The sequence below is a fragment of the Rhineura floridana genome, chromosome 5 (assembly GCF_030035675.1).
Source record: "Rhineura floridana isolate rRhiFlo1 chromosome 5, rRhiFlo1.hap2, whole genome shotgun sequence".
Lineage (NCBI taxonomy): Eukaryota > Metazoa > Chordata > Lepidosauria > Squamata > Rhineuridae > Rhineura > Rhineura floridana.
This window is the reverse complement of record NC_084484.1, coordinates 78,034,419-78,048,661: the sequence shown is the minus strand read 5'-3', so window position 1 is coordinate 78,048,661 and position 14,243 is coordinate 78,034,419. Positions and strand designations below refer to the sequence as shown.

Sequence of the window (14,243 nt, the reverse complement as noted above, 5' to 3'; positions counted from 1 at the left end):
GTTTGTATCTTTATAATTCTCAATTCCAGGCCAGCTTTTTGCAATAAAAACAAAGATAAGCTATTTCGATTTCCTTCCGCCTTAATTGCGTGTATAAAAGAGAAAAGTTATAACTCACCCAGGGATTCTTTACTGCTGATTCTTTTAACAAATCTATTTACTGCAACAATTTAAGCCAAATGATAAGGATAGAAAGAAGAATGCTTGCCTGTTAGAATCTGGTTTTCTTTGAAGAAAAGAAAAACGTCTCGCTTAATCAGTTTGAGCTTGCTTGAAATTCCTTGGCTCCGTCCAGTGTTGTTGGCTGGTCCTTCGTTCATAGGCAATCCTAATGAATTCAAGTCCCCCAACAAACACAACGAAGCTTGTGGATGATCTCTTCGTTTCTCCCTTGCCTGGGAGAAGGTTTTTACCAGTCCAAAAAAAAAACTTTTGACTGGTTTTAAAACTGAAAAAGCTTCCTCTGAGACGAGAGCTCGTCTCAGAGGCAGGCACAAGCGAAGCAATCCTTCCCGGAAGTCACCTGCCCCCAATTTTGAATCGGGGGAAGGGGAAACAGGTTTGGAACCATGAAAAAAGCTTAACCTAAAAAACAAAGAAGAAAGAATCTGGGCCACAACCAGGATATTCAGGCCTTACAAACATTGAACTTTACATGTAAGGTCTTTGCAAATCCAAGATGTGGCTGTCTGCTGGGGGTGAGCAAGCAGGGTACAATCCATGCTCATGTACTACATATGGGTTCTGCACATAAGAACATGAGAAGAGGCTGCTGGATCAGGCTGATGGCCCATCTTAGCCAAGCATCCTATTCTCACAGTGGCCAGCCACATGCCTGTCCGAAAGCTGTAAGCAGAATCTGAATGCAACAGCATTCTTCCCTCATGCAGTTTCCAGCCACTGGTATTTGGAAGTATAGTGCCTGTGCCTATGGACGCAGATCATAGCTATCATTGCTAGTAGCCACTGATAGCCTTTTTCTCCATGAATTTGTCTAATCCTCTTTTAAATTCATCCAAATTGGTGGCTATCACTGCCTCTTGTGGGAGTGAATTCCATAGTTTATGCATTGTGTGAAGAAGTACTTTCTTTGTCCTGAATCTTCCAACATTCTGTTTCATTGGATGCCCATGAGTTCTAGTGTTACAAGAGAGGGAGAAAAACTTTTCTGTATCCACTTTCTCCATGCAATGCATAATTTTATACATTTCTATCATGTCACATCTTACTCGAGTTTTCTCTAAACTGAAAAGCCCCAAATGCTGAACCTTCCCTCAAACGGAAGTCCCTCCATCCCACTGATCATTTTGATTGCCCTTTTCTGAATCTTTTCCAGCTCTACAGTGTCTTTTTTGAGGTGAAGTGACCAGAATTGTACACAGTATTCCAAAAGTGGCCACACCGTAGAATTATATAACAGCATTATATTAGTTTTATTTTCAATACCTTTCCTAATGATCCCAAGCATAGAATTCAATTTTTTTTACAGCTTCATCAAGCTTTCCACTACAACCCCAAGGTCTTGTTCCTGGTCAGTCACTACCAGTTCAGACCCCATGAGTGTTATATGTGAAATAAAGGGTTTTTTTGCTCCAATCTGCAAAACTTCACACTTATTTACATTGAATTGCATTTGCCATTTTACAGCCCATTCACTCTGTTTGGGGAGGTCCTTTTGGAGTTCTCATCTGAACCACCATCTCCACCATCGTGCTTTTTGTAATAGCATTTCAAATTTCCGACATGTTTCATCATCATTTTATCCTTACAACAACTCTGTAAAGTAAATTCTGTAATATTAGCAAAACAACAACAAAAACAGTACTAGCATTGTTGGAAGTGAGGCAAGAGCAATTCTTGTTCTTTTGTCTATGTTCCAGAAGGGAGATAGAGTTAGGGTCCTCCAGATGGATAGGCTTGTTTACCTTACCTGTGATGCTCTGACTGACTTCCTTCCGGCTACTAGAATGTAACATCTTTAGGGAAGCTTACCTGCCCCTCCTCCTTATGCCCTTTCCACTCCTTCTCCGACTGTCCAGGAGAGAGGAGACACCCTTCGTATCTGCTCTTTCCTAGCCATGAGGGCAACTCCCACACCTGGGCGTTATATCTCCAACTTAGCTAGTTTGTTAGAACTAGGTATGCCTTTCTATCTACTATGTATTTCTAGAAATAAAGTAGCTTTTCTTATTTTACCAAGTCTCAAGTCTCAGTGATCCTGATGCAGGGTAAAAGCCTACTTTCTTAGGTAAATGCACGCACACGCTGGCACACTCACATTTCAACATCCGCTGTTACTCTCTGCTGCTGTTGCGCTACTTTAAAACAAATTTAGTAGCATAAACACACAGCAACAAAAATTAACTATTTTTTATGACAAACTGTCTAAGGCTAGAGGCTGCTTCATCAGAAGTATCATTCTTGGTAATCCATGAAAGTTTATGCAATAATACATATGCTAGTCTTTAAAGTTCTACTGGACTATTGTTTTGTTTTTACTGTAAACCATGGCTAGTTGGCACCTGCCTCCTCAATGACGAATCTCTGTTTGTATTTAATAAGATGATTCGACCACAGTAACTTCAGCCTGAAATATAAACTCTTCATTGCCAGTCAGCCACGTTATATGGAAACACTTCTATTATTTTACCAAAATGCCAAAGGGGGGGGGACAGAAGCATTTAGCTCTAACACCAACAGATAGTAATCAGTGTAATGTTAAGGGAATCCAGTCAGTGATTTATCCCATTCACCAGAGACTAAAGTTGTTCCAGTCCAGATTTTACACACACACGAGCCTCGGCCCTGAAGCAGTTGAAGAGAGAGATTTCTGATGAGCTTTTCTCATGCCCTAATTTGTGTTCTATTCAAAACACAATGGGCATCGATTGGGATTAGCTGAGCGGTACAGAGAACTGACTGACCAAACAACAAATGTTTGTCAGAAACATTTCCAGGAGCCTAATTTCAAATGGAAGTATAAAATGTGTGTGAGACAGGAAAGTGTGTGTGGCTTTGAGATTTAAAAATTTGCTTGGCATTGTCTCTGGGAGGGCTGTGCCCCAGTAACCCTAGTGCAAGAGCCTCCACAGTGCAGGAATTGTAAACAGAAAGATCAAAAGGAAATTAAATGCAGAGCAGTACAGACTGTGATCATAATATAATTAATAATTATGTTGATAAGATATACACTCCGGCATTGGTAAGCCAAATAAAACATTTAGTGTGAAAATAAATTCCTTGTGTCAATTCAGTCCACAAGTGATAGCATTGAACCTCTTGATGAATTGTAATTCATGAATTTCGCAGTCTCCCTTTGAAGTTTCTTTGTTTCAGCATGGCGACCTTAAGGAGAGCTTAAACTGTGGTTTGTGGACTGCCAGTGGTCTGCAAGCTTCATTCAGGTGGTCTGTAATATGTCTGTAAAGGTACAATTAAAAATCATACATCATCTATGGATGATTATCTACAGAATAATGATTTCACAAGAAGCCAGATTTCGACTGAACATCAGGAAAAACTTCCTAATTGTTAGAGCGGTATGAAAATGGAAGCCATTACCTAGGGAGGTGGCAGGCTCTCCAATACTGGAGGCATTCAAGAAGCAGCTGGACAGCCACCTGTCAGATATGCTTTAAGTTGGATTCCTGCATTGAGCAGGGGGTTGAACTTGATGGCCATATAGGCCCATTCCAACTCTTACTATTCTATGATTCTTTGTACTCTGTATTATTTATTTATTATTTATTACAGTTATACCCTGCCTTTTCATGATTGAAACCCAAGGCGGCTTACATATGGTTCCCAGGAGGTCTCCCATCCAGGCACTGACCTGACCTGACCCTGCTTAGCTTCAGCAGGGAGCTGGCCTTACATGCCTTCAGACCATAACCTGGGACCATAACCTGTAGAATGGTAGAAGGGCATTGTTGACAGATAATGTCCTATATCACATTGGAAGATGAGTAAGTGAATGTACCCCTGATGTTGTGGATGACATTAGGACCGTGTCTTCCCATATGAGCCTGCCCTAGCCCTGAGATCATCAGGGGAGGCCTTCTCCTGGTCCCACCACCCTCACAGGCACATCTGGTGGGAACATAGGAAAGAACCATCTCGGTGGCTGCCCCCAGGCTCTGGAACTTCCTTCCTAGGGAGGTTAGACTGGCTCCCTCCCTGCTGTCCTTTGTCGGCAGGTAGATACTTTTCTGTTCTGACAGGCTTTTGGGAATTGACTGCAAGGGCTGTTTAAACTTTATTATTTATTTTATTTTATTTTATTGCATTTCTAAACCGCCCTATAGCAACAGCTCCCAGGGCGGTGTACAACACGATAAAACCACAATATTTAAAATACAAGCAAGTGTGTATTGCGCATACAATTATAAAACATATTTAAAAACAGAGTAAAAGAAAATAAACATAAGATTAAATTAAAATAAAAAGCTTAAAATGCCTGGGTGAAGAGATGGGTTTTTACCTGGCACCGAAAAGATGACAGAGAAGGCGCCAGGCGTATCTCATCTGGGAGGGCATTCCATAATTCAGGGACCACCACCGAAAAGGCCCTAGATCTTGTTACTATTCTCCGGGCCTCTGTATGAGTTGGGACCTGGAGAAGGGCCTTAGACGTCGAGCGGAGTGAACGGGTAGGAACATAGCGAGAGAGGCGTTCCGTCAGATATTGCGGTCCAGTGCCGTTAAGGTCTTTATAGGTAAGGACCAACACTTTGAATCTGGCCCGGAAACGTATTGGAAGCCAGTGCAGTTGGGCCAGAATAGGTGTTATGTGGTCGAATTTCTTCGTCCCAGTAAGATCTCTGGCCGCGGCATTCTGCACTAGCTGAAGTTTCCGAATCGTTTTCAAAGGTAACCCTACGTAGAGAGCATTACAGTAATCCAATCTAGAGGTTACCAGAGCGTGAATAACTGAGGCTAGGTTCTCCCTGTCCAGATAGGGTCGTAGTTGGGCTACCAGCCGAAGCCGGTAGAACGCATTTCGTGCCACCGAGGCTACTTGGGCCTCGAGTGACAGAAGCGGATCTAATAAGATCCCCGAACTACGGACCTGTTCCTAGGTCTCTGTAGGTCATGTTATCTTTTGGCAATTCTCATAAAACCTTGGTAGTTGAGGTCTAAATTATCATGTTAAAGTGATTACAAAAGGAAGTAATTTTACATTGCAAAGGTTGCCAAGAAGGTAGTTCTTGCCACCCCCACTGCTCTTTCAGGCAATCAGATTTTTGTGAAATAAAAGAACCATGTTTATATTCTTGTTCTAGTTTTGCTGCATGTTGGGAAAAATGTTAAGACCTGAAGGGATCCCAAAGTTATTGGAGGTGGAGGTACAAGTCAGTGGTAGAGTTCATACTCTGCACACAGAATGCCAAGGTTTAACTTCTGGCATCTCCAGTTAAAAGGCTCTTTGTTAGGTAGTTTGAAAGAGCTCTGCTTGAGACTTTGGAGAGCTGTGCCCATTGAAAAAGACAGCACTAGGCCAGATCAATGCCAGATCAATGCAAGTATGACATTGAAAGAATATTATTGTATAGACTACTTTCCAATGCATTGTGTTGCTAAAATGAAATAAAGGTAACTTTGAATATATAAATGGAAAATTATTTCTTATATAGTGCAATATTTTGTCCACCTGTTTCTCACCTTATGCAGATTGTGAGCCACGTTGGGATAGCAAACTGTTTTTTATTTCTTTGTACAGTGCCAGACAGATGGCTGCATCTTTATAAATAGTGGTGATGGTGGTGGTGATGCAGTAGAAAGTGTCATTCTGCTGTAAGCAGTTTCATATGCTGTGATTAACCTATTCTCTCTCTTTTTTGCCATAACATTTGTACATGTGTGTACATTTGTCATGGGATGAATGCATGAGTCTTATTGGGAGGAACATTCAGAAATCAACAAAGCTGCACATTCTGTGACAGTTGAGGAAAGTCATTAGAAAGAGCTGTAAGGGCCATATGCTCAAACTGGTGCATATATGCAAATTTCACAAGGCCTGGCAATTCTGCCCAGTATCCTAGATATGATGCACGCAGCGCAGGGAGTTAAATTGAGACTAGAGCAAGCAGTGGGAGGAGAAGAAGCTTCCAGCTGGTCTCATTTGCTCCCCTTCTCAATTAGGGTTTCCAATCATTCTTGAAGGTTAGGGCAACTCCTGGTCAGGTGAGTGTGTCCAAAAAAATACAAGTACTTTTAAAAAATAAATAACTGTAGGTTCTAAGTTTCATGTAGGAATTTGTGTTGTTTTTGTTTAAAAAAAAATACTTACTTTTTGGGGGGGGTTGTCATGCATGTGTGCATACAATTCAAAATGGTCACCATGCCACTAGGGCAGGAGTCTTCTGTCTTCCTCCCATGCCAATGCATAGTGACAAGCAGCAGTAGTGCCCACACATGCAGTGCCCAGTCAAGAAAGGATGCTGGTTAGCTTCACTGATGCTTTCTTCTGATGTGAGTTGTGGTGGTTGCAAATACTGGGACACAGTGGGTGAGCCATGCTCACCTTTGGTGAGCTTAACCCAGTCAGAGAAGAGGGCCACTATTGCTGGTGGCGGCGGCGGCGGCAGTGGCAGTAGCCCATCACACGATGGCCTGTTTGTATGAAGTCTGTTGTTAGGCTTTAGTACAAAGTTGCTCCTGCTGCTCCCGCTGCCCACTACCAAGATGGAAGAAAAGTGGAATAATATATATTTCACCATCACGTTCTCAGGGCTGTTTTTTGTGTTAACTGTGTTAGACATTTAAGTCTACCCTTACATGTAAAGACTTCTGTGTTTTATAATGTGAGGGCAGCAATGCAGATACTTGTTTCTGACCCATACTGGGAAGTGATGTCCTACTTCTGCTTCTCCTCTCCATGATGTGGTTCCATCTCTGTAATCTTTTCTGCCTAACTTCACATACAGGAAGGCAGTAGAGACAGGGAAGACCAGCCAGGTCTGTACACCTGAGATGGAAGGCTTCCTTTTCTTTACTTGTACACCTTCAATTCTCCATTTCCCACACCCCCATCCCATGCCAACCTGGCTCTTAGGCGCTGCAGAAATATGTGCACTCCTGCAGAAATTGGTTAGGAATAGCAGAGGCGGAAGGATATGTTTTGAAAGGACAGCATGGCTATCAGTCACTTTAATGTGCAACAAATATATGGCAGTCTCATGACTTGCTACCTGTTGTTTCTATTACATTTTCCATTATATATTGACCAGGGAACTCAAAACCTTTCTATGGCTGACTAGTGAGCACATTTAAACAAGTAACACCACAGCCTAATGGCTCTTTATCTTTGTCACTACATTTATCACAAGCTTATCTGCTTGTTTGAATTGACTCTCAGAAAATCCAAATAGCTGTTAACAATTGACTATTGGGAAATTAACCTGAGAAGGATGAAGACTTAGTTATCATGGTCACATAAGAAAGTGTGTTCTGCATTTAGCCCTGTTTATACTCCCAGAATCCTGGCCTATCAAAAAACATGCTTTTTAAGAATGACGTCAATTTCTTCTTTATGTGCCATAGGATTGTGTTGATACTGGCTGGTGGGAAGGAGAGCTCAATGATAGAAGAGGAGTATTTCCTGATAACTTCGTTAAACTACTCGTTTCTGACTTTGAAAAGGAGGTAGGACCAATTTACTCTTTATCGTTAAGCATAATACTTGGACTTAAATGTTTGATAAAGCTCTGTGTTTCATTTAGAACATGTTACTTATAATAAAATATCCAAAAGCTGAAACTCACCAAAAATGATTTTATGGATTCACAAGTTTTCTTATGGTAACCCGTTTGTGTAGCTTTAAATTGTATTGTGTAGCTCTTTCAGAAAATGATGTAAATTGTTGGACTAGCTTCAGCGAGGTTGTTCTAAAAGCCATGTTCTATTACACAGAATTAGGGGTTGTATCCAGTGATGTATGTGCATGAGCAGAACAGACTTCAACTCACATAACAGGACTTCCCCTTCCTCTCTTTCCTGCTACAGCTCTCCACAAGCCCACATCATTTGCTCCAGAGGGTAGATCGCTCTCCAGACCAGATTGGGGGGAAATGGGAGGCTGCAGTGGGTAAGAGAGGAAGATGAAGTCCTGCTGCATGTGCATAAGCCAATATTGCTTATACAATATTGGATTCTATCCAATACTTCATGTGAAGAAATGGCTGGAGGTCATGCTTTCCTGGATTTGTTGATCCTTAGGAAGAACCTTATACTGAGTCGGAATCTTTCCCAGCCCTTCCTGGAAGTTCCAAGGATTAAACCTTGGACTTTCTGCACATAAAGCATATGCTCTACATCAGGCATTCCCAAACTGTGGTCCGATGGTCCATGAGCTTCATTCAGGTGGTCTGCAGCATGTCTATGGATTTGTAGTTGAAGATGGGAGATGGCCAATCCATCATGTTAAATATTCGGATTGAGGCTTAAATATATATTTTATTGCTTCTTTTATTTCTTATATTTTGTTATATTACTATCTGTATTCTATAGAATAGAATAAAATACAATATATAAGAAGTTAAAGAAACAATAACAATACAATTAAAAATCATACAGCATCTAGTGCAGCTCATTACAATTGCTGCAACAGTCAGAAAAATCATTAAGTGGTCCACCAAGACCCTCAGCAGTTTTCATATAGCCCATGGGGGGGAGTTTGAGAACTACTGCTCTAAATTCCCTGTTAACATTTTTAATAAAGCTTATTACAAACATATAAAAATGAATAAATCAAATATTACATAGTTATAGAAAACTTAGATTCAGTCTACAAATATGTTGCAGAGCATATCACTTACAAACAATTAGTTGCTCATATTAGAGTCAAAATGGTACCCTAAAACATTAATAATAAATACTAAAACTACAATGTGCCTGATATGTTTCAGTGACATCTTTATTAAGATGGATATTGTCACTTGTCCAGATATAGATATCTGATAAAGTGAACTCTAGTCCACAAATGCTATGGTATATTGTTAGTCTTTAAGGTGCCACCAGACTTTTTTTTTCTTCAGGCTTTTCCTGTAATTAATCTTCTTCAGTTTCAGGAAACAAACTGCAGACAACAAACGTTCTGCTTAACAAAGTTTGTCTGCTGTGAGCAAATATGGGCTTAGCTGCAAATAGTAACATATAATTTCAAAGGATTAGCAACTAGTCTACTAAATTATGATGGATGGTCTCCTCTCTCACTATGTGATGGTGACTTGACTTTACAAACAATCATAATGGCTTGTTCAGAAATGATAATCACCAGGCACAGAAGCCAGTTAACAAGCAGTTGACTCATGGATAATTCTATCAAGCAACGGCTTTTGAAATTTTAAATGCAGTTTTCTGTGCAAAACCAGAACAAAATGTAATAAGCAACTGCCGCATTTGTACTACTGATTAGACATATGTAATTATAAACTGCGCATTGAGATAATCCATCCAAAATTTTAGTACAACCCATAGGAAATTTTATTTCAGGACAGGATGTTGAATTTCTAGACTCACCTGATTTTTTTCATTAAATCCCCTCCCTCTAAAAAACTTGGGCTTTTATACCTTACCTTCCCACTCCACACTCATAGACCTATACTGCTACTTGTGACAGTTCTCAGAAAATACCACCTTGATCCCAAAATTCACTTATAACACAAACTGCAGCTTAGCCAAATGCTTGGACAGGGGAAGTAGGGATGAAAAAAATTAATAACTGATTTTTAGGAGGTAGATTATTATATTTTAAAATTATTTCATTTATTTATTTAAAGTATTCATGTACTGCTTAATTATCAAAGTTTCTAAGTGAGAAATTGAGCATCTATGAACATAGCTTTGAATATTAGGCAGACGCCATCTCTGCTATCTTTTCAGCGCCTTTTGAAGACTTTTCTTTTTCAACAAGCCTTTTAAGTTGAGAACTATCCCAGTCTGTGTCTGTGTCAGAATTGCTTAATATGTTTTTAATAATGTTTTAACCCTTTTTAAAAAGTTTTTTAAATGTTTTTAACGCTGTTTTGTCTTAATGTATTTTAAGATTTGTTTTTATGATGTTTTAAAGTGTTTTTAGTGCCTTGTTTGCCGCCCTCGGCTCCTGCTGGGAGGAAGGGCGAGATGTAAATTAAATAAATAATATTTATTTATTTATTGCACTTGTATACCGCCCCATAGCCAAAGCTCTCTGGGCGGTTTACAGCAATCAAAAACATTAAAACAAATACACAATTTAAAAACATATTTTAAAAACAATTTAAAACACAATTTTAAAATTCAAAACAATATAAAAACAATTTAAAAACACATGCTAAAATGCCTGGGAGAAGAGGAAAGTCTTAACCTGGCACCGAAAAGATAACAGTATTGGCGCCAGGCACACCTCGTCAGATAGATCATTCCATAATTTGGGGGCCACCACTGAGAAGGCCCTCTCCCTTGTTGCCACCCTCCAAGCTTCCCTTGGAGTAGGCACCCGGAGGAGGGCCTTTGATCTTGAACGTAGTGTACGGGTGGGTTCGTATCGGGAGAGGTGTTCCACAGGTATTGTGGTCCCAAGCCGTGTAAGGCTTTATAGGTCAAAACCAGTACCTTGAATCGAGCTCGGAAACATACAGGCAGCCAATGCAAGCAGGCCAGAATCGGTTTTATATGTTTGGACCGTCTGGTCCCTGTTACCAATCTAGCCACTGCATATTGCACAAGCTGCAGTTTCCGAACCGTCTTCAAAGGCAGCCCCACGTAGAGTGCATTGCAGTAATATAATTTGGAGGTTACCAGAGCATGGACAACTGAAGCCAGGTTATCCCTGTCCACATAGGGATGTAGTTGGCCCACCAACCAAAGTTGGTAGAAGGCACTCCATGCCACCGAAACTACCTGAGCCTCAAGTGACAGAGATGGTTCTAGGAAAACCCCCAAGCTACGAACCTGCTCCTTCAGGGGGAGTGCAACCCCATCCAGAACAGGTTGGACATCCACCATCTGGTCAGAGGAACCACCCACTAACAGCATCTCAGTCTTGTCTGGATTGAGCCTCAGATTATTAGCCCTCATCCAGTCCATTGTCACAGCCAGGCACCGATTCAGCACATTTGACAGCCTCACCTGAAGAAGATGAAAAGGAGAAATAGAGCTGCGTGTCATCAGGATACTGATGGCAACGCACTCCAAAGCTCCGGATGACCGCACCCAACGGTTTCATGTAGATGTTGAACAGCATGGGGGACAGAACTGACCCCTGCGGAACCCCATACTGGAGAGTCCAGGGTGCCGAGTAATTTTCCCCAAGCACCACCTTCTGGAGGCGACCTGCCAAGTAGGAGTGGAACCACCACAATGCAGTACCTCCCACTCCCAACTCAATAACTACAATAGAGTGGAAAATGGCCTGGTTCAAACACTCAATTCCTGGGTTGCTAAACCACTGCTAACAGCCAGGAAGAAGAAACAGAACTGTGCACTCCCTTCTTACCTCCTCTCTTTGATTTTTACATCCTGGTTTAATTAAACCACAGGTAGTAAGCATCATAATAGAAAAGGCATTTCACTTTCATCATTTCATCTTCTCTCACACATCTTCCAATATAGTGCCTGATAACATGAGCATATGCTCTAAAAACAAACAAATTTATTACTGTTTTAATCATCCACGAAAATTAGTCAACTAATTGATTGAAAGATATATGATTGATTAAGGGAGCAATCCTAACTATAAGAAGCTGGTGTAACGCTGGTGTAAGTTACCCTATTCCTAATTTTGTTCAGGAGCCTCTGGAAGGCACTACTGCCGGCTGAGCCTGGCAGGTGAATGTGTGGCCAAGTTTTGATTATTGGTCCATAGGTCGCATGAACAGGCTGAACAGGGTTTGGAATAGGGGTAAATCTCCCCCTGCCCCATCCTGCTCTGCTACTGCCCTGGAAAACCTCTTTTTGGGGACTTACCCTGACCTCAGCTCAACCAGGATGGAGGATTTATGCCGATGTATCTCTGACTGAGATGGAATGAGGGACTTCAGCCAGCATAGCCTCGGCTGAGCCCAGGCTCAGCTGGAGATCTGTCTATTCCAAATTCTGCTCATCCCGGCAGATCTTTGGTTTGCATTGCTCCCTAGGTAACATTTCTTTAATTCAGTCACAGCCCTAAAAGGGCATGGAGAAAAAGAAATATATAGTGAGTATGTTCTTTCGAAACAGATTCCATAACAGTAGATATGTTGACATGATGTACATAAATATAATGACATGTGTACCACAGAATCACTAATGTCACTGTCCTAAAATGTTTGTTTGCTTATCTAAAATATTTCTGTCACCCTTTCTCAAAAGATTCCTGTGCATTTATGCAAAACTGTGAAAACAATTCACACAACATATAAATACAGTATTGAACAAAACAGCAGCAACAAACAACAAAATCAGAAACCTAACAAATAAAAGAAGCAGTTCTAGGGTTGACAGGTCAGAGCATCCCAAACCCTGCAATTTCAGCAGTGGGCCCTAATGATGTAATGCGGGTGTGCTCTAGTGATGTCATAGGGGTGAGCCCCAGTGATGTCATTAAGCATGATACATTAAGCATCAACCACAGTTGTTTGGAGCATACCACTCAAACAAACAAAAAATCCCTGATTGGAAATTAAGATAGGAATCTTAGCTAAATGAGGGTGTTTCCAGTTCCAGCTGAAGTGATGGGATCATTCCTTCTCATCTGGTTAGAGAGCCTGGGTAAGGAACATTTATTCTCCTGTGCATGTAAAAGATGATATTAGGTGAGTAGCTATCTCCACTTAGCGATTGAAGGCAGAAAGAGCACTGTTGAATTTTGCAGGCACCTCCTGGTCTGTGCAGCTCCTTGCCTCAGTTCTCTTCTGCCTTCAACAAGCACTGTTGAGTTCTCTCTCTGCTTCGTTGCTTCAGGCCTGTATTATGTGTTTGTGTCATTGCTAGTTTACTGTGCTGATCTTCATTTTACTGTTAACTCCTTTTCACTGTTCCTGCCCAGTTTTTAAAAAAAGAGGTTTGAGTTTGTTTTGTCCCTGCTCCCAAGTTCTCACAGCAGCGTGAAGCCACCAGCGAGGGGTGCCCCCCACCTCAGCACTGGCAGCTTTACTGCTTGTTTTCAAGCCTCCCTCCCCCCCCCAGCCTCACAGCCTTATTTGGTTTGGTAGCTAACAAATACTATACGCTGGAGCAACACATCATGGACCAGCTGAAAGTCCCGCTGATAGATGCTCCCATAGTGAATTTGCTGAATCCATCTTTGAACCCAAAGGACTCAGATGCTCACTTCAAGGACACCACAGAGCACAAAATGGATCAGGGACTCAGGAGGATCCATGAGGCTAGTGCACTTTCCATCCGGGCAGTGGCAGCCTCCTCGGTGTTTGCTCAAGCCTCCCTTCTCTGGTTGGAAGATCTGGTAGACGGTCCATAGCAGGACGTGGCCTGAATCCACAAGTCTCTGCTGAAGGTCTCTCAGTGTCGGGAGAATGAGCTGGGCTCCTGGGGGGTTGTCAGAAGAGGATTCAAATGGCTGGCAGAGGGAGGAGGGAGGAACTTACCCTCTGTGGAGCGAAGCCGAAACAGAGGACATGCCAGAGATAGGGTCGCCTAGCAACGGGGAGCCTGAGAGCCTTGAAGTTTTAGAATCCCCCCCAGACATTCCCAGGCCCTCCCTTCTCCGCAGCTCAGAGCAACAGGGAGGGCTGATCACAGCAGAAAGGCGGAGAGATGGTTTACCCTCAGCTCCTCCTTTATCACCCATAGGGGAATCGGACACTTCAGAAGAGGAGGAGGTGATGCCTCCCCCCTCACCACGCACACGCAGACGGTTGAAAAGACAGGAGAGAAGGGGGGGAAGGCGGGCAGTACCTGAGGGGGAGTTAAGGAGGAGCGAAAGGTTGCACGCCCGTTTAGCCCCTTCTTAAAGAACAGGAGGGAAGCAGCCCCTTGCTCTGTCAACTTTCTCCCAATGTCGCAGGACCTGTATCCCTGTATTGCTTCATGAGAAAGCGCAGTCTTTGTTGGACATTACTCTAATAAAACACGAATTAACTACAACCTCTGGTCTGGTTCCTGAGTCGCATCCTGGGCCTGACACTCAGGCTGTAACCTTCATGGCAGACTCGTAAATGGATGCCATGCAGTTTGCAGCAAGATCACTGGCAGCAGGCATCTTCACGAGAAGAACCCTCTGGCTGCGCCATTGGGATGCCAACACCACAGCCCGCTCAAATCTC

General features: G+C 42.1%; 1 protein-coding gene and 1 long non-coding RNA gene across 8 annotated transcripts in view; one reads left to right on the top strand and one right to left on the bottom strand.

The window, feature by feature from the left end:
• Nucleotides 1–14,243, top strand: part of SH3KBP1 (SH3 domain containing kinase binding protein 1) — a 352,368-nt gene that overhangs the window by 284,216 nt on the left and 53,909 nt on the right. For all 7 annotated transcript variants that reach the window (XM_061627260.1, XM_061627264.1, XM_061627259.1 and 4 more), the window contains one exon: nucleotides 7,543–7,644. In XM_061627260.1, coding sequence (XP_061483244.1) covers nucleotides 7,543–7,644 — 102 coding nt within the window. The remainder of the gene's footprint in view (nucleotides 1–7,542; nucleotides 7,645–14,243) is intronic.
• The window catches only part of LOC133385049 (uncharacterized), a 33,948-nt gene continuing 22,903 nt past the window's right edge, over nucleotides 3,199–14,243 (bottom strand). The window contains exons 3-4 of the long non-coding RNA XR_009762762.1: nucleotides 11,477–11,616; nucleotides 3,199–3,420 (exon numbers count right to left, since the gene is read on the bottom strand). This is a non-coding gene — a long non-coding RNA (uncharacterized LOC133385049). The remainder of the gene's footprint in view (nucleotides 3,421–11,476; nucleotides 11,617–14,243) is intronic.